Below are 27317 nucleotides of genomic sequence, written 5' to 3' on the forward strand. Positions count from 1 at the left end.
TGGTTTAATGACATTTCACCAACACACACCATTGCAGCTCACCACAGTGATGATACAAAGAACCCTCAGTCACCCCCATCCCACCTCAGCCTGAGCCCAGGCAGCCATGGGTTTGTTTTGGGCCACCGTGCATTCCATTTCCTTTTTAGAGTTTCATGTGCTTGGGATCGTCTGGTCTGCATTCTCGTGTCCGGCTTTCTCCTCAGGCTTATACTTTGAGGACCATCCACGTTTATTCTCATGTCCGGCTTCCTCCTCAGCCTTATACTTTGAGGACCATCCACGTTTATTCTCGTGTCCGGCTTCCTCCTCAGCCTTATACTTTGAGGACCATCCACGTTTATTCTCGTGTCCAGCTTCTTCATCAGCATTATACTTTGAGGGCCATCTACGTTTATTGCATGTGTCAGGATTCTCCCCTTCTTCTTGCTCGGCAGTGCGCCACCCTTTAGGATGCCACAAGTTGAGTTTCCATTCCCCAGCTGATGGGTGGTGTCATTGTTTTCAGCTTTTGGCTGTTATGAATAAAGGTGCCATGAACATTTGAGTAAAATCTTTGTGTGGCCCAAAAAAGAAAGTTTGTTTTTTTTTTTTCCCAGCAATAGGGGGATAAATACCTAAGAGTGGAATTGCTGGTCACGTGGTAAGTTTAAGTTAAATTTTAAAGAAATTTCCAAACTGTTTTCTAAAGTGGTTGTACCATTTTAAATTCCCATGAGCTACGTATGAGCGTTCCACTTGCCCTACATCCTTGTCAGCACTTGGTGTTGTCAGGCATTTTGATTTTAGCTCTTCTGTGGTGGTGAGTAGAGCCCTGATGGTGCAGTGGTTAAGCATTTGGCTACTAACCAAAAGGTCGGCAGTTGGAATCTACCACCCGCTCCTTGGAAACTCTATGAGGCTGTTCTACTCTGTCTGATAGGGTTGCTATGAGTTGGAATCGGCTCAACAGCAATGGGTTTGGTTTAATTATGGTGATGTGTAGTGGTATCTCATTATTTGTAGTTTTTAATTTTTATTTCCATGATGTTGAACAGCTTGTCCTGTGTTTGTTGGCCATTTGTATATCTTTTGTGTAATGTCTGTTCAAATCTATTGTGAATTTTATATTGGGTTGTTTGCCTTATTGTGTTATATAAGCTCTTTATTCTGGATACAAGGGGTTTGTCACAAGGTATCTGTATCTTGAATATTTTCTCTCAGGCTATGACTTGTCTTTTAATTTTCTTAACAGTGTCTTTTGAGGATCAAAAGTTTTATTTTTTGATATTATCATTGCTTTCTTTTATGGTTTTTGTTTTTTGTATCCTACCTAATAAGTCTTTGCCTACTACAAGGTCATAACAATTTTTTTTGTCCTATTTTTAAAAGACATTTTATAGTTTTAGCTTTTACATTTAAGTCCATGATCAATATTTAATTCATTTTTGTGTTTGGTTAATTTTGGGTTGAGGTTCAATGAATAACCAATTTTTGTAGCACCATTGGTTGAAAAGACTGCCTTTTCCCCATTGAATTTACCTCGGTACTTTTGTCTAAAATCAGTTTACTGTATTTTCATGTGGGATATTGATTTATTTCATTGATCTGTATGTATCTGCTTATGTCAACACCATCTTATGTAGATTACTATAACTATAAAATAAGTCTTGGAATGAGTTGGGAAGCGTTTCCTCCTACTTTGTTTTCTGAACGTCTTTGTGTAGAATTGGTATTATTCTTCCTTTAAATATTTGGTGGGATTTACCAGTGAAGCCATCTGAGTCTGACATTTTCATTATGGGAAGAATTTAAACTACAAATTTGATTTCTTTAATGTTATAGTACTATCCAAGTTATCTGTTTCTTTCAAATGAGTCTTGGTAGTTCTATGTTTTTCAAGGAACTTGTCCCTTTTACCTGAGTTTTCAAATTTGTTGGCATGAAGGTGTTCATGATGTTCCTTTAGTAGCCTTTTAATGCCTGTAGGATCTGTAGTGCTCCCTCTTCCTTCTGATATTGCTGATTGTATCTTCTCTTTTTTGTTCTTGATTAGTCTGACTGGAAGTGTATCAATTTCATTGGTCATTTTAAAGAACTAGATTTTGATTTCATTAGTTTTCTCTGTTTATCCAATGTTGAATTAATTGATTTCTGTTCATCTTTATTATTTCCTCCCTTCTGATTACTTTGGGTTTAATTTGCTTTTGTCAGATTATTGACTTGAGACCTTTCTTCTTTTCCAGTATAAGCAGTTACTGCTGAATTTCCCTCTCTGCACTGCCTTACTTACATGTATGTATTTTTATGTGCCGTGTTTTCATTTCATCCAGTTAAAAATGTTTTCTCATTTCACTTTTGATTTCTCTTACTAGTGGTTATTTTGAAGTGTGTTGTTTAATTTTCAAATCATATGAATGTTTTCAGATATCTTTCTGTTATTGGTTTATAGTTTAATTATGTTGTGCTCAGATATTTTTTGTATAATTTCAGTTATTTTAAATATATCGAGACTTGCTTTATGATCTGAAATATAGTTTGTCTAGGTGAATGTTCCATGTGCATTTGGCAAGAATGTGTGTTCTGTTGTTGTTGGGTGGCACGTTCTGTATATGCCACTCAGGTCCAGTTGTTGGTAGCATTGTTTAGCCTTCTGTATCCTCCCTGATTTTCTTTCTGCTGTTCTCTTAGCCACTGAGAGAGGAGTGCTGACATCTCTGACTGTAACTGTAGCTGTGTCTTAGCTGCTGAGAGAGGATGTTGACATCTCTGACTGTAACTGTAGCTGTGTCTTAGCTGCTGAGAGAGGAGTGTTGACATCTCTGACCGTAACTGTAGCTGTGTCTTAGCTGCTGAGAGAGGATGCTGACATCTCTGAGTGTAACTGTAGCTGTGTCTTAGCTGCTGAGAGAGGATGTTGACATCTCTGAGTGTAACTGTAGCTGTGTCTTAGCTGCTGAGAGAGGAGTGTTGACATCTCTGACTGTAACTGTAGCTGTGTCTTAGCTGCTGAGAGAGGATGTTGACATCTCTGACTGTAACTGTAGCTGTGTCTTAGCTGCTGAGAGAGGAGTGTTGACATCTCTGACCGTAACTGTAGCTGTGTCTTAGCTGCTGAGAGAGGATGTTGACATCTCTGAGTGTAACTGTAGCTGTGTCTTAGCTGCTGAGAGAGGATGTTGACATCTCTGACCGTAACTGTAGCTGTGTCTTAGCTGCTGAGAGAGGATGTTGACATCTCTGAGTGTAACTGTAGCTGTGTCTTAGCTGCTGAGAGAGGATGTTGACATCTCTGACCGTAACTGTAGCTGTGTCTTAGCTGCTGAGAGAGGATGTTGACATCTCTGACTGTAACTGTAGCTGTGTCTTAGCTGCTGAGGGAGGAGTGCTGACATCTCTGACTGTAACTGTAGCTGTGTCTTAGCTGCTGAGAGAGGATGTTGACATCTCTGAGTGTAACTGTAGCTGTGTCTTAGCTGCTGAGAGAGGATGTTGACATCTCTGACTGTAACTGTAGCTGTGTCTTAGCTGCTGAGAGAGGATGTTGACATCTCTGAGTGTAACTGTAGCTGTGTCTTAGCTGCTGAGAGAGGATGTTGACATCTCTGAGTGTAACTGTAGCTGTGTCTTAGCTGCTGAGAGAGGATGTTGACATCTCTGACCGTAACTGTAGCTGTGTCTTAGCTGCTGAGAGAGGATGTTGACATCTCTGACTGTAACTGTAGCTGTGTCTTAGCTGCTGAGAGAGGATGTTGACATCTCTGAGTGTAACTGTAGCTGTGTCTTAGCTGCTGAGAGAGGATGTTGACATCTCTGAGTGTAACTGTAGCTGTGTCTTAGCTGCTGAGAGAGGATGTTGACATCTCTGAGTGTAACTGTAGCTGTGTCTTAGCTGCTGAGAGAGGATGTTGACATCTCTGACTGTAACTGTAGCTGTGTCTTAGCTGCTGAGAGAGGATGTTGACATCTCTGAGTGTAACTGTAGCTGTGTCTTAGCTGCTGAGAGAGGATGTTGACATCTCTGAGTGTAACTGTAGCTGTGTCTTAGCTGCTGAGAGAGGATGCTGACATCTCTGACTGTAACTGTAGCTGTGTCTTAGCTGCTGAGAGAGGATGCTGACATCTCTGAGTGTAACTGTAGCTGTGTCTTAGCTGCTGAGAGAGGATGTTGACATCTCTGAGTGTAACTGTAGCTGTGTCTTAGCTGCTGAGAGAGGAGTGCTGACGTCTCTGACCGTAACTGTAGCTGTGTCTTAGCTGCTGAGGGAGGAGTGCTGACATCTCTGACTGTAACTGTAGCTGTGTCTTAGCTGCTGAGAGAGGATGTTGACATCTCTGACTGTAACTGTAGCTGTGTCTGTTTCTCCTTGTTCTTTCTGTCAGTTTTTCTGCAGATGTTTTCAGGCTGTGATGTTAGGTGCATACATAGGTAGAATTGTTCTGTCTTCTCAATCAGCAGAGCCTTTTATCCTCATAAAAATGTCCTTCTTTATCCTTAGTTATATTCATTGTTCTAAATTCTACTCTGTCTACTTCAGTTTCTTATGATTTATTCGTAATATATTTACTCTTAGAATTTCCTTATGATGTATTTTTTCAATCCTTTTTACTTATAAGCTATCTGGTTTTATATTTAGAGTGGGTTCCTTATACACAGTGTGTAGTCGAGCTTTGCTTTTAATCTCATCCGACAATCTCTGCCTTCCTTTTAACTGTTAATGTTTAGAACAGCGCTATCCCATAGAACTTTTGCCGATGATGGAAATGTTCTGTAATCTGCACGTTCCAGTGTGGTAACCGTTAGTCAGGTGCCGTTGAGCACCTGAGATGTGGTCAGTGCAATGAAGGGACTGAATTTTTAGTTTTACTTAATTTTAATTAATTAAATTTTATACTTATGTGTGGGTGGGTGGCACATGTGGCTAGTGGTTACTATATTGGACAACTCAGGTTTAGCTAATTTACCTTTAATGTAAATACTGTTATGTTTAGGTTTATATCTACTGTCTTGCTATTTGCTGTCTGTATTTCCTTTTGCTCTTTTTTTGTTTCTCCCCTTTTTTGGAGTGATTATTTAGTATTCCATTTTATTTCTATTATTGGCTTATTAGCAGTACCTATTTGTTTTGTTTTTTAGTTGTTGTTCTATAGTTTACAATATGCATCTTTAACTTTTTCCAGCCTACTGTCATTTAATATCATTTCACATACATGATATGTCCCCTTTCCTATCCCCTGTTATAATTTTCATACATTTACCCATTGTTATGGGTTGAATTGTGTCTCCCCGAGTAACTAAGACAGAATTTGGTACCAGGGGAGTGGGGTGCTGCTCTAACAGGTGTCTAAAATGTGGAAGCGGCTTTGAAACTGTGAGTGGGTAGAATTTTTGGCGATGATGGAAAGAGTTTTAAAGTGCTTAATGGTAAAAGCCTAGATTTCCTTGAAGAGACCGTTGGTGGAATTATGGACATCAAAGACAACCCTGGTGAGGACTCAGAAGGAAGTGAGGAGGGCTGTTACACTGGAGGTGGTTCAGACATTGAGAAGCAGCAGCAGAGAAATGGCAGCAGCAGAACCAGGAGACGAGTGCCAGACAGCACTGAAGCAGACCCAGGCAGTGAGAGAGCTGAGGAGAGAGCTGAGTGCCTTTGGGCAGGAGGCTTTCTGGCGGAGTAGTGTGTCTCCAGGCACTTATTGGTGGAGCTAGGCTTGCCAGCCCATGAAGCAAGAGAGCTGAGTGCCTTCTGGCTGAGGCTTACTGGCGGGGTGGGGTGCCTCCAGGCACTTATCCATGGAGCTAAAGAGCTTTGGAACACTTACCCGAACAGGGCAGACACCTGGAGTCTCAAAGGGTGGAGCCGTGGCCTCTGGGACTTCAAAGGGTGGGGCCACAGCCTCCTAGGTCTCATGGGTCAGATCTTCACCAGCTTGGTTCTGGAGTGTGGGGCTGCCTTTCACAAGTGCCAGTGGGATGGGGGAAACCCTGGTGGCGTAGTGGTTAAGTGCTACGGGTGCTAACCAAAGGGTCGGCAGTTTGAATCCACCAGGCACTTCTTGGAAACTCTATGGGGCAGTTCTACTCTGTCCTATAGGGTTGCTATATGTTGGAATTGACTTGACAAAACTGGGTTTGGTTTGGTTAGTGGGATGGGGCCAGATCCGCTGCCCAAAGCTGAGGGGGCAGGGCTGCCATGCCCAACGGGCAGAATAATGGGGCCTGCCTGGACGAGGGGGTAGGGTCACCACTCGGATGGACTAGGAGAATGGGGCTAACCAAATGTGAGGGAGCAGAGTTGCTGTCCCACTGGGCCTGGAAGGTGGAGCTGAAGCCCAGGGCTGCGAGGCCTCCACCTAGAATCCAGAGAGTGTTGCTAGCACCCAGAGTCTAGAGGGCAGGGCCATTGCCTAAACTTGTCAGAGAATAGAGGATTATTTTCAAGCCTTGAGAGCTAATGTAAAGTGTTCTGCTGACTTGTTTGGTGCCTGTTATCACTTCTTTACCTCCTGTTTCTTCCATTTATAATGGAAATATCTGCCTTGTGCCTGTCCCACCATTGTTCTTTGGAAGCAGATAATTCGTAATCTAGATTTCACAGATGAAGAGGAATTTTGTCCCAGGATATTTTGGACTTGGAGTTGATTTAAGACTTTTACTGTGGTATGATGGGGCAAATGTGTTTTATATGTGGCAAGGCCATGGATTTTGGGGCACCAAAGGGTGGAATGTTATGGATTGAATTGTGTCCCCCCAAAATATGTGTGTCAACTTGGCTAGGCCGTGGTTCCCAGTATCATGTGATTGTCCACCATTTTGTCATCTGATGTGATTTTCCTATCTGTTGTTTTAAATCCTACCTTTATGATGTTAATGAGGCAGGATTAGAGGCAGTGATGTTAATGAGGCAGGACTCAATCTATAAGATTAGGTTGTATCTTGAGTCAGGCTCTTTTGAGATATAAAAGAGAGAATTGAAGAAAGAGGAGAGAGACCTCACGCCATCAAGAATGAAGAACCCAGAGGGGAGCACATCCTTTGGACCCTGGGTCCTTGCACTGAGAAGCTCCTAGACCAGGGGAAGAGTCATGACAAGGACCTTCTCCCAGAGCTGACAGAGAGAGAAAGCGCTCCCCTGGAGCTGGCACCCTGAATTTGAACTTCTAGCCTACTGGACTGTGAGAGAGTAAACTTCTGTTTGTTAAAGCCATCCACTTGTGGTATTTCTGTTATAGCAGCACTAGATGACTGAGATATCCATGTTATTCACAACACATTTTTATTTATGATACAATATTATTGATTTTACTTTTATAGTCAACTGTCTTTTAAAGAAATTAAATATGAGGGAAAGAATGTTTTATTTATCCTCATATTTACCTGTGGAACTTCAGTTCTTTATGTAGACCCAAGTTTCCATTTATCAGATCTTTTCGACCTGAAGAACTTCTTGTAACCCTTCTGCTGGTGAACATCTGGTAGAAACAGATCTCTTGGCTTTTGTTTGTCTAAAATAAATCTTGATTTTGCCTCTATTTTTGAAACGTGATTTCACTGGGCATGGGGTTCTGGTTGAAAGTTTCTTTTATTATTGTTTCGGCATTTTAAAGATGTCATTTCATTGTCTTTTGGTTGCCAGTTTCTGATGAGAGAATGAAACCATTCTCATATTTTGCTCTGTGTATAATGTGCACTTTTTCCTCTGGCTCCTGTTAAGGTTTCTTTGTCACTGGTGTAGTGCAAGTGGTTTACATGCCTGCCTGCTACCTGGAAGGTTGGAGGTTCGAGTCCACCCAGAGGCGCCTCAGAAGAAAGGCCTGGAGATCTGCTCTCAAAAAATTAGCCATTGAAAACCCTACGAAGCCAGTTCTCTTGGCACACATGGGGTTACTGTGAGTCAGGATTGACTTGATGGTAACTAGAATTGGGGTAGTGGCATTGTCGCTTGGTGCCGTTGAGTCAGTTCTGACTCATAGCAACCCTTCGTACAACAGAACGAAACACTTCTCGGTCCTGCGCCATCCTCACAATGCTTGTTATGCTTGAGCCCATTGTTGCAGCCACTGTGTCAGTCGATCTCATCAAGGGCCTCCCTCTTTTTTGCTGACCCTCTACTTTACCAAGCCTAATATTCTTCTCCGGGGCACTGGTGGCACAGTGGTTAAGAGGTTGGCTGCTAATGAAAAGGCCCGCAGTTCAAATCCACCATTTGCTCCTTGGAAACCCTATGGGGCAGTTCTACTCTGTCCTATAGGGTTGCCATGAGTCAAAATTGACTTGACTGGCGAGGGTTTTTTTTTTTTGGTTAATGTTCTTCTCCAGGGACTGATCCCTCCTGATAACATGTCCAAAGTATGTGAGATAAAGTCTTGCCATCTTTGCTTCTAAGGAGCATTTTGGCTGTGCTTGTTCCAGGACAGATTTATTTGCTCTTCTGGCGGTCCATGGTGTCTTAGTTATCTAGCGCTGCTATAAGAGACGTACCACAAGTGGATGGCTTCAGCAAACAGAAGTTTATTCCCTCACAGTCCAGTAGGCTAGAAGTCTGAATTCAGGGCAGCAGGTCCAGGCGAAGGCTTTCTCTCTCTGTCAGCTCTGGAGGAAGGTCCTTATCATCAATCTTCCCCTGGTCTAGGGGCTCCTCAGAGGAGGGACCCCAGGTCCAAAGGATATGCCCTCTTCTTGATTCTTCATTCTTGGAGATAGGAGGTCCCCCGTCTCTCTTTTTTATTTCTCAAAAGACGTTGACTCAAGATACAACCTAATCTTGCAGTCTACCTCATTAACATAGCTGCCTCTAATCCTGCCCTATTAACATCATAGATACAGGATTTACAACACATAGAAAGATCACATCAGATGACAAAATGGTGGACAATCACACACTATGGGCAATTATCGCCTAGCCAAGTTGACACGCATTTTTTTGGGGACATAATTCAATCCATAACACATGGTATAGTCAATATTTTTCGCCAACACCACAATTCAAAGGCGTCAGATCTTCTTCGGTCTTCCTTATTTATCATCCATCTTTCACACACATATGATGTGATTGAAAACACCATGGCTTGGGTCAGGCGCACCTTAGTCTTCAAGGTGACATCTTTGCTTTTTGACACTTTAAAAGGCTCCTTTGCTGCAGATTTGTCCAATGTAATGCGTCATTTGATTTCTTGACTGCTGCTTCGATGGGCGTTGATTGTGGATCCAAGTAAAATGAAATCCTTGACAACTTCAGTCTTTTCTCCATTAATCATGATGCTGCTTATTGGGGTGGTTTTTTAAAAATACGTTTTCATGCTTGGGGTTTGTTGAAATTTTTGTGTCTATTAGTTTACAATTTTTATAAAATTTGAATAATTTTTAGCCAATCTTTCTTCAGGTTCCTTTGTGTGTGCTTGCTTGTCCGTCTCATCCCTCTTTTCCTGGGACTCTGCTTATGTGTATGTTAGATTGCTCGATATTGCCCCTACGACCACGGAGATCTGTTAACTTTTTCAGTCTTTTTTCTCTCTGTGCTTCATTTTGATCGTTGCCGTTGATTTGCCCTCAAGTTCATTGATCTTTTAATCTGCAGTGTCTAATCTTCTTATAATATGAACCAGTGAAATACTAATTTGAAATATTGTACTTTTCATCTTTACAAGTTCCGTTTAGGTCTTTTTCATATCTTGCATTTTTCTCCTCACTTGCTACATATTTTCCTTTATATCTTGGAGCGTATTTATAATAACTATTTTAGTGTATTTGTAATAGCTGCTTTTGTGCTCTCCTTTACTAATTCCATCATCTCTGTCATTTCTGTTTTTTTTCTATTGACTAACTTTTCTCCTGGTTACAGGTCACGTTTTCCTGCTCCTTCAAATGTCTAGTAATTTTTAATTGGATGCCAGACATTGTGAATTTAGTGCTGGATTTTGCTAGTTTCCTTTAAAGAGGATTAGACTTTGTTCTAGGAGGCAGTTAGTTATGAATAACTTTGATTTTTTTGTACTGGTCTTTAAAACCTTTTAGGGCAATTCTAGGGTAGCCTTGTAAAAATGGTGGCATGGCAGTGTCAGACCTCCTTTCCTGATATTACAAGGGGGAGGAGAGAGAATCAAGATCAGCCGAAGGCTGATCCCTGTGAGGTGGAGGTCAGACATACTGCCTCTCTCCTCCCTTTTTAACAATTCTGATACAAGTCATCCCTCCCATGGCTTTCTCTCTCTACTTGTCTGTCTGCTGGATTCAATGCTTCATTGCAATGGCCACACAGAACTCACAGACCATATTTACAGTTATGGGGTTTGTTAGGGAAGTGACAGGCTGCAACTCGGCTCAGGGTTAACAGGGTACAACTCAGGATGAGGATCAGGAAGCATGTAGGCACAGTCTCCCTTCTTCAGTGCAGGACAGCTCTCTCAGCTCCCCTTAGCTGTGAAGGGTTTCTTTCAGCCCCCTGAGGACAGGCTTCTCTTGGCCCTCTCAGGACAGGCTCCTCTCTGCTTCCTCAGGACAGGTTCTTCTAGGCCCTGTCAGGAAAGCCTCTTCTTGGGTCTGGCCTCTGCCCTGCTCGGTCAAATGTTACCAAGCTCTTTAGCTCCATCAATAAGTGCCTGGAGGCACCCCACTCCGCCAGTAACCCTCAGCCTGAAGGTGCTTATCTCTCCTGCTCTGAGAGTCAGCATGCCCTCTGTAGCTGCCTTACTCCATGGGCTGGGAAGCCCACTGCCCTGTCTCTTGCTGGTCTCCAGGTTCTGCTGCTGCCATTTCTCTGCCACCACTTCTTAGCGTCTCTCACCTTCTCCCTCCTTTTCCGGTGTTACAGCCCTGTCTCCTGGGTATGGGAGGTTCTCAGCACAGGGACCCCAGGTCCAAAGAATGTACTTCACTCGTGGCTCTTCTTTCTTGGTGGTAGTGAGATCCCATTCTTGCCCTGGGATTGGCTCCCTTTAAGCCTAGCAGGATGGCAAAACTGAGCAGTCCCCTTGTTAGGGTTCCATACACCTTATTTGCATGGTCCCACACCTGCAGGAGTTCTACACACCTTTTTGCATTATTAACAAGGTGTGCAATCCCCTTGGTGGGCCACAAGTACCTTATTTGCATAGTCTCACCCAGTCATTTGGTGGGAGTTACAAGACCATGCTGAGAAAGGCCATATAAAAGTGACCCATTGCACCACAAGCCTTTACCCTAACACTAATTTAGCCCCACTTCTAAGGTACAGCACTTGTGTGGTTACTACTAAATGCCCCATGTATTCAGTGAATTCTCTTGATTCTTAAAGTGCAAACTCGAATGATTCCCAGCTCTGTGTGAGCTCTGGGTATTGTTTGGTTTTTGTTATTTCCTCAAAAGTTTTTTTTTTTTTTTTTCCTGGCCCTGTGGGGTTTTTCCCTATGCATGTACAGATTTGTATTCAGACTCAAGGGGTTCTCACACATTTCTAAATCTCTTTCTCTGCCTGGTTCTCTCATCTTCTGTGCTTTGCCCGTGTCTTACCAAACTCCAGTCTCTGTCTCTGTTATAGATTGAGTTATATCCCCCCCAAATATATGTTTTAGGTCCTAACCCCTGTACCTGTGGTTGGAGCTCTAGTGATGCAGTGGTTAAGAGCTTGACTGCTAGCCAACGGTTGGCAGTTCAAATCCACCAGCTGCTCCTTGGAAACCCTGTGGGGTAGTTCTGCCCTGTCCTATAGGGCCGCTATGAGTCGGAATTGACTCGATGGCAGTGGGTTTAGTTTTGGTTTTATACCGATAGTTATAGCTCCATTTGGGAATGGGTGTTCGTTGTCATGTTAATGAGACAGTATAGTGTACAGTGTGTCTTAAGCCTGTCAGTCGTCTTTGAGATATAAAAGGAGCAGAGAAGCACAGAGAAGTGAGCAGAGATGGAGGAAGACAGATGCCACACCACATGAAGATCTCTAAGGAACAGGGACCTTCCCTCAGAGCTGACAGAAAGAGAAATCCTTCTCCTAGTGCCGGCTCCAGGCTATGAAGGCAGCTCTGTTCCACCAGTCCACTCAGGGACCCAGGTGTCTTCCACATGTGGCTTCGTGCTCTGTAGGGTATGTCCTTGTGTAACAGGTGTGTTCTCATGTAACACTCACCCACTCCAGGCTGCAAGGGCAGCTCTGCTCCATGGAAACACTCAGGGATCCAGGCTTCTTCCACCTGTGGCTCCCTGCTTCCTAGGGTGTGTTCTGTGTAACATGTATGTCCTCATGTAAAAATCCAGCCACTCTAGGCTGCGAGGGCACCTCTGCTCCACTGAGACACTCAGGGATCTGGGCTCCTTCCACGTGTGGTACCATGCTCCATCCTCATCTGCAGAGTGAGATACATCAGAACCCCATCACTACATCAGCGCCTGTCTATGGCAAGTGGGGTGGGAGGTGACCATGGGCTGGCACTGTCCCTTAAAGTGCATGAGAGGGAATTGCACACCCACTTCCTCTCAAACTCCAGCAGGGAGAGTTCCTCACGTGGTCCCTTCTCTCCAGGGGAGGCTGAAATGTCTGCAGCTGGGTGGCGTGTGCTCAGGAGAAGGAAAGTTTGGATTTTGGGGATAGCCAGCAGTCCCCTGGTTGGTACTGTGCAGTTGACCTGGGCAGCGTCTCCCCCCGTGAGTCCCTATGGTTAGCTGAGAGGCCTCTTCACTGAGTAGGGAAGGGGCTAAGTCCAGGGGACTCAGAGTGGCCCCTCCTGTCTGTGGGACTAGCTGGCTTCTGCCTTCATCCAGAATGTCTGCACCCCGCCCCGATTGGACTTGCCCCCGAGAAGCCAGCTGCAGCCTTCCCCACCCCTTTGGTTTTCGTGCTCGCCCACGGAGGTTCTAGGTGTTTACCAGACTCTGTGCATTCGTCAGAAATAGCAGGGTGCACCTGCTGCTGTTGCCAGGCCGACCCACCCACGGCTTCCATCTCGGTCGGGGGACCCCAGACGGCCAGCAGAGGGCTCGGTCCACAGGCCCCAGCCCTGTTCTCAGGGTGGCTGGCCAGCCCCTTGCTCTACCCTGGCCTGGCACCCCTTGGCCATTGAGGAACCTGCTGGCTGTAGACCCCAGGACTCCTCATTCTGCAGGGGGCTCTGCAGGGGCTCTGGCTGCTGGAGCCAGCATCTGGACACCCCAAGAGCCGAAGTGCCCCCAGACTCCCACTGTGCTGCCCGGCCCTCCAGCTCTGCTGCTGCTGTGGCTCCAGCTCTCTGCATGATGTCATCTCTAGAGACCAGTGGACATGCACCTACCCGCCCGCTGGTCGTGGGACTGAGAACACCACTGTCTGAATGCAGGTGGATCCCAGTCCTCGCCCTGCCCTGTGCTGGCTGGGTGGCCTTGGGCGAGTTACTTAGCCTCTCAGGGCCTCAGCTGCTTTCTCGCTAAACCGCTAGATATAATGGTGGCCATGAAACCTGTTTCTATCAAGAGCTTGCCATATTTAAGGAAGATACATGCCTCGTGGAGTTAGTGTGGTCAGCAGGGCAGCCTGTTCCCCAGAAAGATGGGCCACTGGCTGCGGGGGCAGGCCTAGGAGCGGTCCAGGGGGCCTGGCATGCAAGGAAAGCGTGGACGGGCAAGGAGAGGAGAGGGGCGGCACAGGCTGAGAGGGGAGGGAGGCTCCTGGGTCCTGCAGGGTTTGTTTACCCAGTGGTGGCTCTTGGAATCATCTAGATATAGACACTGAGAACAGGAAGGACTTGGGACAAAGTTCTTCATTTTCGGGGTACAGGAATTAAGAGGCTGAGGCTGTCTGAGCCTCTGCTTTGTCCGTCGCCCGTGGCAGGTGCTGTCCCCATCTTACAGAGAGCCCAGGAACATGCCCCATCCTGAGACAGCGCCTGGCTGGTCTTGGGGCCTGTTCCTCTCCATCCCAGGTCCCGTTCGTGAGGGGTCTGTCCTTATGGACATGTGTTGAGGGGTCTCCTGCCTCCCACAATTGCCTCCCAGCTATGTTACGTGACCCCCAAGCAGAGGTGCCCGGGGCTGGTCTTGGAGGCCCAGCTTCTAAATACTTGTTTACTTGACTGTGGTTTTTCCTTGGAAGTAAAATAATGTACAAAAGGAGCCCTGGTGGTGCATTGATGAAGCGCTTGGCTGCTAACCGAAAGGTCGGCTGTTTGGAACCACCAGCTGCTGTGCAGGAGAAAGACCTAGTGATCTGCTTCCTTAAAGATTAACCAAAAAACCCATTGCCATCAAACTGATTCCCACTCATAGTGACCCTGTAGGACAGAGTAGAACTGATTCCCACTCTTAGTGACCCTGTAGGACAGAGTAGAACTGATTCCCACTCATAGTGACCCTGTAGGACAGAGTAGAACTGCCCTGTAGGGTTTCCAAGGCTGTCATCTTTATGGAAGCCCACTGCCACACTTTCTCCTGCGGAACTGCTGGTGGGTTCAAACCTCTGACCTTTAGGTTAGCGGCCAAGTGCTTAACCACTGCACCACCAGGGCTGCTGTAAAGATTACATCCTTGGAAGCCCTATGGGGCAGTTCTACTTTGTTCTATAGGGTTGCTATTGGTCGGAATAGACTTAACAGCACCCAACAACAAAAATAACATGCAATGAAAACAGAGGTCCTACATGCATCATTCAGGGGTCTTGACAGACAGACACAGGGCCCTGTGTAGCCCACCCCCTGTCCTGGCATATCTCATGGCCCTTCCCCAGGACGTTCCTTCCTGCTCCTCTCCAGGCACCCCTGCCCAGCTCCAGGGACCTCCATTGCTCTGCTTTTTCTCACAGTGGGCTGTTGTTGCCTGTTCTAGAGCTTCATCCAGTTGACTCACACAGCTGTGCTCTTGAGTGTGGCTTCTTCCACTCAGCATATTGTTGAGACTCGCCATGGTGCCCGTGTGGATGGTGTGGTCCTTTCTGTGGCTGAGCAGTGTTTGTTTGTTCATTCACTCCAGTGGACGCCTGGACTAGGACTGGGCTTCGGCTGTTAAGAACAAAGCTGCTGTGACCGTTCTCATACCAGCTTTTTGTGGAGAGATGTTTTTATTTCTCTGGTGTGAATACCCAGGGGTGGAATTGCTGGGCCATAGGGTAGGCGTGTGCTTAGCTTTTTAAGGAGCCATCAGCCTTTTGGAGGGTGGCTGCCCCATTTTATGGGCGCCCAGCAGCGTCTGAGAGTTCCAATGGCTCCTCCTCCTCCTCACCAGTGCTCGATGTTGTCCGTACCACGTTGTGTGTGTTCCTGATGGCTTTTAAAAAATTGAGATAAAATTCACGTGACATAAAATTCACCATTTCGAAGTGTGTAATTCAGTGGCTTTTAGTATATTCATAGACTTGTGCAACCACCACCACTGTCTAATTCCAGAACATTCCGTCACCCCAGAAAGAAACTTTGTGCTCCTTCATCGGTCACTCCCCACGCCCCCTCCCCAGACCTGGGCCACCACTGATCTGCTTTCTGTCTCCATGGATTTTCCTGTTCTGGAGTTTCATAGAAATGGAACGACGCGTACTTGTGCTTTCGTGTCTGGCTTCTTTCACTTAGCACAGTGTTTCCAAGGTTTATCCGCGAGTAGGCTGTATCAGTGCCTCTTTCCTTTTCATGGCTGAATAGTATTCCACTGTATGGGTGGACCACATTGTGTTTGTCCATTCATCGCTGGGTTGTTTTCACCATTTGGCTACTGTGAATAGATCTTCTATGAATGTCGTGTACGAGTTTTGTGTAAACATGTGTTTTCAGTTCTCTTGCGCATACCCCAGGAATGGAATTGCTGGGTCACATGGTGACTTCGTTTAACCTTTGAGGAACCACCCTGCTTGCTTTTCTCTCATCCCAACCGGCTGGAGAGCACCTCATGGGTGGGGCTTGGGTATCTGTGTCTCTGACCCTGAGCACGACCGACTGACCAAGGAGGTCCTAGTGGATGCTGGTGGGTGGCTAATCCAGGAGGGACGAGAGGAACAGGGCTCAGTCTCTGTGCTGCTTCTCTTCCAAGACGCGGCTAGGTTCCTGCCCAGAGCAGGTCAGTGGTCCTGCCCCTCCAGCCAGCCAAGTGAACGTGTGCCCGCCTCTCTGTCTCGTTGCAGCCACCCAGGTGGACCTGAGCGAGCTGCAGGAGCTATTCCAGGAGACGTCGGCCAATGTCTTCCGCATCAACTCCAGTGGTACGCTGTGTCAGGCCGTGCCCTTCCCCTCCCCCAGCCTGGGTGACACTGCAGGGGGTGGACACTGGCAAGAGGTCTTTCCCTCTAGTTGGGGCCAAAGCTCCTCAAAGACAGAGACAGGGAGAGGGCCAGGCCTGCCCACAGCTGGGGCCCCCAGAACTGAGTGCCACAGCTCAAGGGCAGGAGGTGGGGCCCGGGAGGATGGTTTCAGAGCCTCCACCCCAGGCCACCAGGTTCACTACATCGGTGGGGGAGGGGGTCAAGAGCCACACTCCAACCACTAGGTCAGGCTGTCCCTTGCTCCCTGTAGCCTCAGGACATGGAGAGGAGGAGAACACAGGGGAAGAGAAGACAGCAGTCCTCCCCAGACCTCGCTGCCTTCCCCATGGGCTGGGCCCAAGTGAGGTGGCCCCCAAGGAGCCTCGTGGGCTGCAGTGGGCCAGGCGTCTTCCTCAGGACAGCTGGGGGAGAGTGCTGGTCTGGGGCTCCTCTGGGCTGTGACTGAGCATGGAGAAGGGCCAGATTGCATGCCCGTGTGTCCCCTGGCTCTCCTGCAAGTTCCCTGTCCCCATGTCCCTCTTACACCCTGTCCTGTGTCCTCAAGTCCCCCACCCCCACCTCTCCGTGCTGGTGAGACCACCCAGCACTGCCTGGCAGCGAGCCTACTCCAGCCTCTCACACCTCTCCCTCTTCTCTTGGGCAGTGACCTCCTTGGAGCGGAGCCTCCGGTCCCTGGGGACGCCGAGTGACACGCAGGAGCTTCGGGACAGCCTGTGAGTGTGTGTCAGGGTCGGGCCACGTCATGCCTGTGCGTGGAGCTCACGGGGCCTGTACAGGCGAGGCCCTGGGTACCCCTGCACACCTGGGCAGACTCACAAACCCAGGCACCCTCCCACACTCTTATACACCTGGGTACACTTGCACACCTGGGCGTGTCCACATCTCCACTTGTCCACAGCCACCTTCACTGCACGCACCGCCTTGCACACCTGTGAACAGGCCCCAGTCCGTGTTCAGAACATCTGTGTAGACTGGGCTCAGATACCTCTCTACAGGAGCACGTAGGTGTTTGCACATGGCACCTGTGGGAGAGGTCTGTGGCCTGAAGGCCAAGCATGCAGCAGACACCTGGGTAGGAACCCCACACCTGCATGCACACCTGCCCACACATGCAGGTGCTGGTGGTGCCTGGGCACAGACACGCCCACATGTGTGCCCCGCACATAGCAGCGCTCGGCAACAGAGCTGCACATCCTGTAAACACATGAGCGAGGTGTCTGCACGCATAGGTGTGCCACCTGCACAACCGATTTTCAGGTGCTGAGACACACCCTGGGGGGCTGGGGGTCCCAGAGGCCTGTCCTGGGTGGGCCAGGTGAGCGGGCTGGTCTGGGTTGCTCCCTGGGCATGCAGCTGACCTCCTGGGCTCAGCAGGCCTAAGTTGGCCGGGAGGGGCAGCAGGTCTCTGTGTGGGGAGCCCCCCACCCTCACGCGGTGGGGCTCTACAAGGCCATGAGGCCCTTCTCTGTGCCCCGGGGAGCTTGGCTCTTCATGCCGCGATGCTGGCAGGTGGGGCCAGAGCCCCAGGGGGAGCCGAGCCCTGAGCGAGTCCCCTACACCCTTGCCGAGCCTCCCCGGGAAGTGAGCGGGTTGGTGCAGTGGTGGGACCTGCATGGACACCAGCCCAGCTATGCCCAGAGCCCTGATTCTTGGCATTGACACCATTGCAAGGCCCACCCCCCAGGCGGCTCGTCCTGAGCCTGACTGGGGTGTGGGGCATGGGGCCTGGGCCCTGTGGAGGGCCAGTGTGAGGGAAGTGTTGAGACCAGCTGTGGGTGGCACGTGCCCTGGGTCCATCCCTGCCTTATCTAGATCCTTCTCCCTGCCTTCCTGCCCTCTTATCCTCTGCAGTCCTGCCCACTTGGGAGCCATCCAGCACTGCTAGGCTGTGGGAGGCTCTGCGGGCCTGGCTCTGTGCCCCCGGCTCCTCCTGCCACGCCCTCCTCCCAATCTCTGTGTCCAGACTTGCTCTTTAGGCCTCATGTCCCCACTCCTGAGCTGCGGTGCCTGCACCGTGCTGACCTGTGAGCAGCTCATGGTGTCAGTGGGCTTCTTGCCCCCCAAGACTCGTCACTCTGGGTGCCCGGCCTGGCACGCATGCAGTAGGGCTCAGGCCAGCGCTAAGCGGGGAATGTGGGCTTGAGCTGTGGAGTCCAGTTGAGCGCGGATGGCTGTGATCCTGCCCTTGAGTCTGCTGGTGGTTTCCCTGGGCCACTGCTGGGTCTGGGGGTGCCTGGGCATGGCCACCTCCCTGTGGTCTCCTGGCAGAGCTGGGCACCCGGTCTCCCACCGGAGAAGGACATGCAGAGGAGGAGAGGTGGGGGACTGAAGGCCCAAGGGCCTTGCTCTCTCCCTTTGCATTCTCAGGGCTGCAGCTAGGCCAAGGTCTTGAGGCAACACAGGGCCCTTCCCAGATTTTCTGTCCTTTTGTTTTTTAAATACCGTTTGTTGTTTTCTGTCTGGTGAAGTACCCTGTGTTGACTGGAAAAACGTAGATGTGGAGGGTGCCTGCGGAACCGCCAGCATTGAGGTGTGTCCTTCGGCTTCGCCAGGCCGGGCGCGCTTTGCAGATGGAGGTTTGAGCGGGTGCTGCCCGACCCTGCTCTTCGCGTGGCGTGGTCCCTTGGTAGGCATTGCCTGGAACAACTCTGCAGAGGGGCGTGGACTCTGTCCTGTGCACAGGGTTCAACCACCTCTGTGCTAGCTCATTGCCCTTCCTTCACATACAGAGTTCCAGAATGTTCAGTGGCTAAGTCTGTGTGTGGCTGATTGTTTTCCGCCGATTCCTGGCCATGTGTCCCATGGGTTGAGCAGCGCATTTCGGGACCTGGGTGCACCTGTGGGTGTCCTAAGCTGCCTTGCTGTTTCTGTTACCTGAAGGGATAGCGTCCTCAAACATGGCCCTGGGGGAGCTGATGCCCAGGGTGGAGTAGGGAGCGGTGTTGGTGCCCTGACTTTCCACCACCCACAGGGCCTGACCCACAGGCCAAGAGTACCCCTCCTCCCCTGCCGCTTCAAGTCCTAGAGTGCTCACCTGTGCTTTCCTGCCCCTGCCCTGGCACCTGGGTCCCGGGGAGACACCAACAGTTCTCTTCAGTCACATAGGGTCATTATGAGTTGGAGTCGACTCGATGGCACACAACAACAACTAACGTGAATGTTGGGAGCTCAAACCACTCCGTGGTGCCATTGGAGAAAGGCCTGGCAATCAGCTTCTGCTAAGATTGCAGCCAAGAAAACCCTGCAGGGCAGCTCTGCTCTGACACACATGGAGCCTCTGTGAGTCGGAGTGGACTCGGAGGCAATGGGGTTTTGGTTTTCACCTGGACGGCTCCCGTCCCCCGCCTCCCTGAGGCCCACTCTTAAGCAGGCTGAGGGTGTCGCCTACACTTCACTGCCTTCTGGAGCCTTCCGTGACCCAATTCATGGACTGTTGACGTTTTAAAATAACTTGGGGGCCCACATTGGGCTGCTAACTCCTCTTCCACATGTTGACAGAGTCCCAGCTCTGCGATGTCTCCGAGGAAGGACACAGAAAGGAAGACCCACCGCCAGCTGTTATCACCGTTGTCATAAAAGAAGGGCGTCTAGGGCTGTGTGAGTGTGGGGGATCCACTCAGCAGATAGGCCAGGGCTTCACCTGGAATAAATGTAGCTTCATAAGAAAACTCACAAGGCTGTGCCGCTTCATCTCGGCTCACTCAAGGCAGGCGTGAGCTTTGTCAGTGCTGCCCGTCCCCAGGAGGGAAGTGGACGGGCATGCGGACCATCAGGTGTGTGAGAGCTGTGAGCTGTCCCTGTGGGTGGCGCTCAGTGGCCGCAGGGGCCTTGCCTGCCTGGCTCTCACTGAGGAGGCAGCCACTGACCAGGGAGCGGAGTTCAGGACCCTCTGGGCCTGGAGCCTGTTGTGCCTGCAGGTCTCTGCCAGGTGCTTGCTGGGACCACCCTGTGCATCAGGAACGTGCCACGAGTGCTCCGCGGTGGGGGCTGGCGCCGCCCCGTGTCCAGGGGAGGAAGGCGGCTGTGATGCCCACGGAAGAGAGCACACCCGCCAGGGCCTCGCACTGGCTCCTCAGTGGCCTCGCCACACCAAGGTCTCTGCTCTGACCCGGACAAATGGGGCCCTCAGAAGCCCACGTGGAGGGACGGGGTGGAGCAGGCCGGCCGCATCGCTGTGTGGAGGCAAGGAGGACGTCTGGCCAGGCCGCCTGGCTTCCGACAGTTCCATTGAATGGTGTCCATGGCTGCCCTGCCCTTCTGGTGGGGGCATCGCTGTTGCTATGGAAACAGCAGCATCAGCGCCAAGAGTAGTGCTTTCTGCACCCCTGAAGGCACACCCCAGAACAGGTGGGACTCCCCGATGCGTCATCCCCTCATCTCACTCCTTCTTCCACATGTCCTTGCAGGCCTGCCCCTCAGCCCATCCCTGCTCAAGCCCTGTTCCCGCCCCCTCCCTTCTGTCTTTCCTTGTGTCTCTGGCGGGTTGGTGTGGTTGTGGTAGCTTCTTTGTGCCTAGGATAGGGGAGGGGCTCTGTGTCGTGGGGCCCCCCATGCACAGACCATGGCCCATGGGGCTTTGTGGGGCAGGTTTGCTCCCTAGCTGCTGCCGGCCCATTGGGGCACATTTGTGGAGAGCAGGAGGCCAGGGTCTACGTCCTGGGGCTGCCTTCTCTGGTCTAGTGGCCTCTGGGGGCAGAGTCTGGGGGCAGGTGTAGGGCGAGCCATGAGGGGGCTGAGAGGAAGCTGTTGGCAGGTGGGCAGAGGACCAGGAGAGTACTGCAGAGCCCAGCAGGGGGCTTCCAGGAGAAGGTGACCCCTCGTAGGGCAGGCCAGGCCAGCACTCCCAGCGTGAGAAGGGCCGCCCTGCCCCCAAGGCCAGGGGCAGGCCCCACGTGCAGGTGACTTGGAGGCAGTGCAGGCCTGAATGCTCAGCCCTCCTCTGGTTCTCAGCGCCTTCATCTGTAAACCCTGATGGGAGCTCCAGCCTGCTGGCCTGGTGGGCACGAGCATGGTGAGGGCGTGGCTCACCGGCTCTGGGGGCCCCATAGGACTGACCGGGCTGACCAGATGGAGGACGAGGGGGCACTGGCAGCTGAGCTCCCTGGGACTGAGACCCCTCCCCTGAGGGCAGGAAGAAGCAGGCAGGGTATGGTGTGGCCCGGCCTGGGCAGTGACCCCGCAGGCCCAGCCTCGTTAGGGCAAGAACTTGCAGCAGAGCTTGTAGGCACCCCATGAGCCTGTTCAAACCAAGAGGATGTGGGAGACCTGATCTCAGGCCTGGCCAGTGGTGCGGGGACACACGCTAGCCTTGCACCCCCGACTTCTCCACCATGTGCTGGAACTCTTCCTCCAGTCCCTGCCTTAGTGTCCCCTCACCTCCAGGCTGCTCTTGAGCGCCCCACTCCAGAAGGCCCTCACCTCCCGGACACGGAGGTCCTCATCCCAGGCAGCCTGGGGGGTCCCCTCAGGACTGGGCAGCACCCCTTGTGCCTGCTGAGAAAGCCTTACCATGTCTGGGCCGACCGCCCGCCCGCAGTGCAGCTTGGTTGGGAAACATGCGCCTCTGATGTGTGGGGGTGGGGCCAGGGGGAGGGCCAGCCTTGTCACCTGCCCACTGTGTGACTGCCCTTCCTGGGTGTCTGTGGCTGCTGACAGCGGGGTTGCTTAGGCTCCGGGGAAGCAACCCAAGGGTGGGGACACCAATTACTGCTGGGCAGGGGGTTGCTTAGACCTCCAGCAGCTGTGTCCACACCTCTTCAGGTGCTGCATGGCTGGCTGCAAGCACTGTGCCCTCCACCCTCATCAGCCAGGGCAGCCTCAGCCCCAGCACAGAGCAGACCTGACCCAGCCCTGGGCCAAGCCCTGGCCCCCAGCCCACCACCCATGTGGTTCTGTGTCCCGGGCCACTTCACGCCTAGCGCAGGCACAGAGCCTTCCCTCAGTTTGAATTGGGCTGAGAACCTAGGGGGCTGGGGACAGAAGGCGTGGGCATCAGCTCAGCAGGACAGCTGTGGGGGACCCCTTCCAGCAGCTGGGTTTGGGGAGCCCTTGATCCGGGACAGTTTTGGGAAGTGGATTGCGGGAACCTGAGTGGGAGCTGGGACATTTGGGGGCTCTGAGGGGTGGCCACCCACTTCCTCTCTGCAGACATCCTAGCCCCCCTGCCACCTCCCAGCTGTGCTGGGGATGCAGTTCTTTCATGGGGCGTGGTTGTCGTGCGGAGACCCTTGTTCCCAGGGCAGCCTGGGTGGCCGTGGTCTGGAGCATGGATGTGCCCACCGAGGGCCACTTCTGATGCTGGGCAGAGAGGATTGGAGCTCCTGGCTTCCGGGTGGTGGGTGTGATGATGCCCCCACCTCGTCCTGTGCTGCTGGCAACCCTGCAGAGAGGTGTGCGCTGGAGGTGACGGCTGAGGCCTTACCCAGGAACCTGCGGTGATGGGTCCCACACTGCGGCTTGAGCACCCCTTCCCCCGATGCTGGATCTACATGTCAGAGCTGGGTCCCAGATGGGATCAGAACACCTCGAATCGCCTTAATCCTGCACTGTGGCCTCTGACGGTGCAGTGGCTCTGAAGGGCTTAGTCACTGACAGCCGCCTGCTGCAGATGCGCCCCAGCAGAGCCCTGCTTTATCCCCCCCTGGGGCTTCTCGTTCCGTCATGCCCACAAAGGAGCACACTGTGCACAAAGACCTCAAAGCTCTCTGCCCATCATTCACTGTTGGAAGATTTCCCAGAGGAATGCTGCCCATCACCTGGGCACATCTGCTCACCTGTCACCGGGGCACACCTGCTTGCCCATCACCTGGGCACACCTGCCCACCTGTGCTCTGGCTGGAGGCTGCCTGACTCCTTCAAAGCCACCTCGGGCTCAGAGACTCAGAGGCCAGCCAGGAGGGCCTTTCAGCTGATCTAACCAAGCTCCCTCACTTGACACCTGGGGAAATCGAGGCCCAGAGGGGGGTGACTTTCTCGGGGCTACAGCATGATCACGACTGGGTTGGGGACCCCTTCTCTAGCATCCCTCAGGACCCCTGGGGATGATTGAGCAGCATCTGGCCTGGGGATGGTGCTGTTGAGAACTGGAGGCAAAGCCCAGTTCCATTTCTTGAGGGGAAGAAACCTTGGTGAAGCCCAGGGCCAGACCCAGACTCAGGGCCAAGGCCAGTGAAAACGAAGGGTCTGAGGAGCTGGGGGTCAGGGGTTGGCCGAGTGCAGTGGGGAGTTGGTCTCGCCTCTGTGGTGTCTGGGCCTCATGTAGGGGGTAGGGGGACTTGACTGCTAGTGGCTGGAATCTTCTGGAAGCGCCAACACTCACGTGATGGCACCTGCCCCCTTACCCCTTTGTCCTGTATCTGTCCAGACTCACTAAGGGACACCCCAGTCCCTGCCCATCTGTGTCTGTGCGTCAGCCTGGAAAGTTGGGAGCCTGCTTACTGCCAGCAGGGTGCTGGGCGCTGACAAGATGACAGCTACCTTCTGTCACAAAGCTCATGGAAGGGACAGCCAAGTCAGAAATCAGGGAACCCGAGGGTGGCAAGACCGCAGTAGGACCAGGTTCTGGGGTGGACAGCAGCCAGTGGGTGGAGGGACCTCCCTCCCATCAAACCGGCCTCTCTACCACCTCCCCCACACCCAGAACCTGCATCTTAAGTCTCTCAAACACAAACCACTTCTTGAATAAGGGACACTCTGGAGTTTTTCATTAAAAAAAAAAAGAAAAATTAGACAAATCCATGTATGATCAAGCATGCAATAAAAGTAGCAAATAAACTCTCCACTAAAGCAAAACGGAACGCCTGTTCAGTGGGGTGGTTGATCGTTCTGTTGTTGTTGAGTGTTGTCCGGTCCATTCCGACTCATAGCGACCCCATGCAACAGAGTAGAACTGTCCCATTGGGTTTTCTAGGCTGTAATCTTTACGGGAGCAGACGGCCAGGTCTTTTTCCCACAGAGCTGCTGGGTGGGATCAAATGGCCGACCTTTCATTTAGCAGCCGAGCACTTAACCATTGCACCACCAGGGCTCCTTACAGTTCTATTACTATTTTATTGCCCTGTTCATATATACTCTTACCTCAGATAAGTTTGTCACTTTTATGTCCACGTGTAGCTAGAAGCTTCCCCAAGAGCATGTGGCTGTTGGAGGCAGGTTTGGGGCTGGTCTGTCTCCTGCCAAGCCATCTCCTTGCCACCAAGCCATGGCCCCCTCTTCCTGCTGGGCGTAGGCCTGCACGGAGCCCAGGAGGCAAGGGCCAGAGGAGGGGGTGAGCATCAGCACCCCCCCCCCCCAGCCATGCAGGGATGGTCACCTTCCCGGGTGTTGACAATGGAGGGTCCTGAGATTTGGTGAAGTCAGCCGACTTGCCTCAGGACAGACATTGAGTGAGTGACCTCATGAGGATTTAAACTCACTTCTATCGCAACTGATCTTACATTCCTGGGAGAAGTCCCACTTGGTCCTGAGGCAAGGCCCTTTGTGTATAGTGCTGGATTCAATTTGCTGATATCTTGTTGAGGGTTTTTGTGCCTTGAGGCATATTGGTCTGTAATTTCCTTTTCATGGAAGGCCTTTGTCTGGTGTTATCAGGATAATCCTGGCCTCATATAAAATGGGTTGGGAAATGTCCCTACCTCTTTTATTTTCTGTGAGAGAATGTTTAGAATTGCTGTTAGTATTCCTTCAATGTTTTGGTAGAGTTAATCCAGTAAAGTCTCTGGGTGTGGAGTTTCCTTTCGGACACTTCCTGAGACCGGCCTGAATTTCTGGCAGTTCCCTGTCGATATACTGCTGCAGCCACTTTTGAATGATCTTCAGACTCTAGGTATTGGCCACACTCTCCAGATTCTGAGTGGAGGCCCCTCAGCCCTAGGCTTAAGCCCCACCTTCCAGGCCCACTGGGACAGCAACTCTGCTCCCTTGGCTTTAGATGCACCATTCTCCTAGTCCACCTGAGTGACGACTCTACCCTTAGAAACACCAGAGGCCATGGCTCCACCCTTTGAAGCCCCAGACGTCGTGGGCATACCTTTTGAGACTGAGGCAGCTTTGCCTCCTGTGTTCCTTGTCTCTTCAGCTTCTGCCTCCTGGTTCCTTGGCCTCTCGGCCCCTTGGGCCTCATGCTTGTGTCTGTCCTGCTGGGGCAAGTGTTCTAAAGCTCTGTAGCTCCTCTGCTAAGTGCCTGGGCACACCCCACTCTTCCGGTGAACTTCCATCAGAAGGCACTCGGCTCTCTTGCTCCGTGGGTTGGCTCCAGCACCATCTCACGCTAGTCTCCTGGTTCTGCTGCTGCTTCCTCACCCTCTGTGCCTTCTCTGGTTAACAGTTCTCCTCACTTCCTTCTGAGTCTTCTCTCCATTCACAGTTTCAAAACTGCTTCCACATTTTAGGTATCTGTTAGAGCAGCCCTGGTGGCATAGTGGTTAAGTCCTATGGCTGCTAACCAAGAGGTCGGCAGTTCAAATCCACCAGGTGCTCCTTGGAAACTCTATGGGGCAGTTCTACTCTGTCCTATAGGGTCGCTATGAGTTGGAATCGACTCGACGGCAGTGGGTTTGGTTTGGTTAGAGCAGCACCCCACTCTCTTGGTACCACAGATAAAAATCATTCTGGTATTCTCTGCTTTCAGTCAGGATCCATCTAACATCAGCAGTGATATCCCTGGTTCCATGTCATTTTCTGAATCCGACCTGAACTTTTGGAAGCTCCCTGTTGATGAACTGCTGCAACTGCTTTTGAATGATCTTCAACAAAATTTTATTTGCGTGTGATATTGATATTCGATAATTTCTGCATTTTGTTGGATCACCTTTCTTTGGTATGGACACAAATGTGGATGTCTTCCAGTTGGCTGGCTAGGAAGCTGTCTTCCAAATTTCTTGATGTAGACGAGTGAGCATCTCCAGTGCTGCATCCATTTGTTGAAACATCTCAGTTGGTATTTTGTCAATTCCTGGAGCCTTGTTTTTAGCCATTCCTTTCAGCACAACTTGGACCTCTTTCAATATCATCGGTCTTGATCATATGCTACCTACCTCCTGAAATGGTTGAACATCCACAAATTCTTTTTGTTACAGTGACTGTATATTCCTTCCATCTTCTTTTGATGCTTCCTGCATCGTTCAGTATTTTCCCTGTAGAATCCTTCAATATTGTAGCTCGAAGTTTGAATTTTTTCTTCAGTTTGTTGAGCTTGAGAAATTCCAAGTGTGTTCTTCCCTTTTGGTTTTCTAATTCCAGGTGTTTGCACATTTCATTATAATACTTTACTTTGTCTTCTCAAGCCACCCTTTGAAATCTTCTGCTCAGCTCATTTACGTCATAATTTCTGCCTTTTGCTTTAGCTCCTTGACATTTGAGAGCAAGTTTTAGAGTCTCTTCTGACATACATTTTCGTCTTTTCTTTCCTGCCTTTTTAATGACCTTTTGCTTTCTTCATATATGATGTCCTTGATGTCATTCCATAACTTGTCTGGTCTTTGGTCATTAGTGTTCATTGTATCAAAGCTGTTCTTGAAATGGTCTCTAAATTCCGGTGGGATATACTTAAGCTCGTATTTTGGCTCTCGTGGACTTACTCTAATTTTCTTCAGTTTCAACTTGCACTTGCATCTGAGCAATTGATGATCTGTTCCACAGTTGGCTCCTCTCCTTGTTCTGACTGATGATATTGAGCTTCTCCATCATCTCTTTTCACAGATGTCGTCGATTTGATCCCTGTGTTCTCCATCCAGTGAGGCCAATGTGTATAGTCTCTATTGTTGAAAAAAGTTGGTATTTGCTATGAAGAAGTCGTTGGCCTTGCAAATTTCTATCAGGTGATCTCCAGCATCATTTCTATCACCAAGGCTGTATTTTCCAATTACTAATACTTCCCTTCTTCTTTGTTTCCACCTTTCACACTCCAATCACTAATAATTATCAATGCATCTTGACTGCATGTTTGATCAATTTCAGACCACAGAAATTGGCAAAAATCTTCAATTTCTTCCTCTTTGGCATTAGTGGTTGGTGCATACATCGAACGATAGTCATATTAGCTGATCTTCCTTGTGGGCATGTGGATATTATCCTATCACTGACAGCGTTTTACTTCAGGACTGATGAGGAGTTGAGTTCATCAGGGTAGATGAAGGTGCCTTCCAGCCTGAGGGC

The 27317-nt window shown here is 50.3% G+C and overlaps 1 protein-coding gene across 15 annotated transcripts in view; it reads left to right on the forward strand.

The window, feature by feature from the left end:
* TSNARE1 (t-SNARE domain containing 1) overlaps positions 1-27317 on the forward strand; it is a 230922-nt gene that overhangs the window by 79357 nt on the left and 124248 nt on the right. For all 15 annotated transcript variants that reach the window (XR_007513240.1, XR_007513241.1, XM_049853648.1 and 12 more), the window contains 2 exons: positions 16026-16103; positions 16807-16876. Coding sequence is in view for 13 of the 15 variants with exons in the window: in XM_049853648.1 (XP_049709605.1) it covers positions 16026-16103; positions 16807-16876 (148 nt within the window). In the remaining 2 variants the exon portion in view is untranslated. The remainder of the gene's footprint in view (positions 1-16025; positions 16104-16806; positions 16877-27317) is intronic.

The sequence above is a fragment of the Elephas maximus genome, chromosome 15 (genome assembly GCF_024166365.1).
Source record: "Elephas maximus indicus isolate mEleMax1 chromosome 15, mEleMax1 primary haplotype, whole genome shotgun sequence".
NCBI lineage: Eukaryota > Metazoa > Chordata > Mammalia > Proboscidea > Elephantidae > Elephas > Elephas maximus.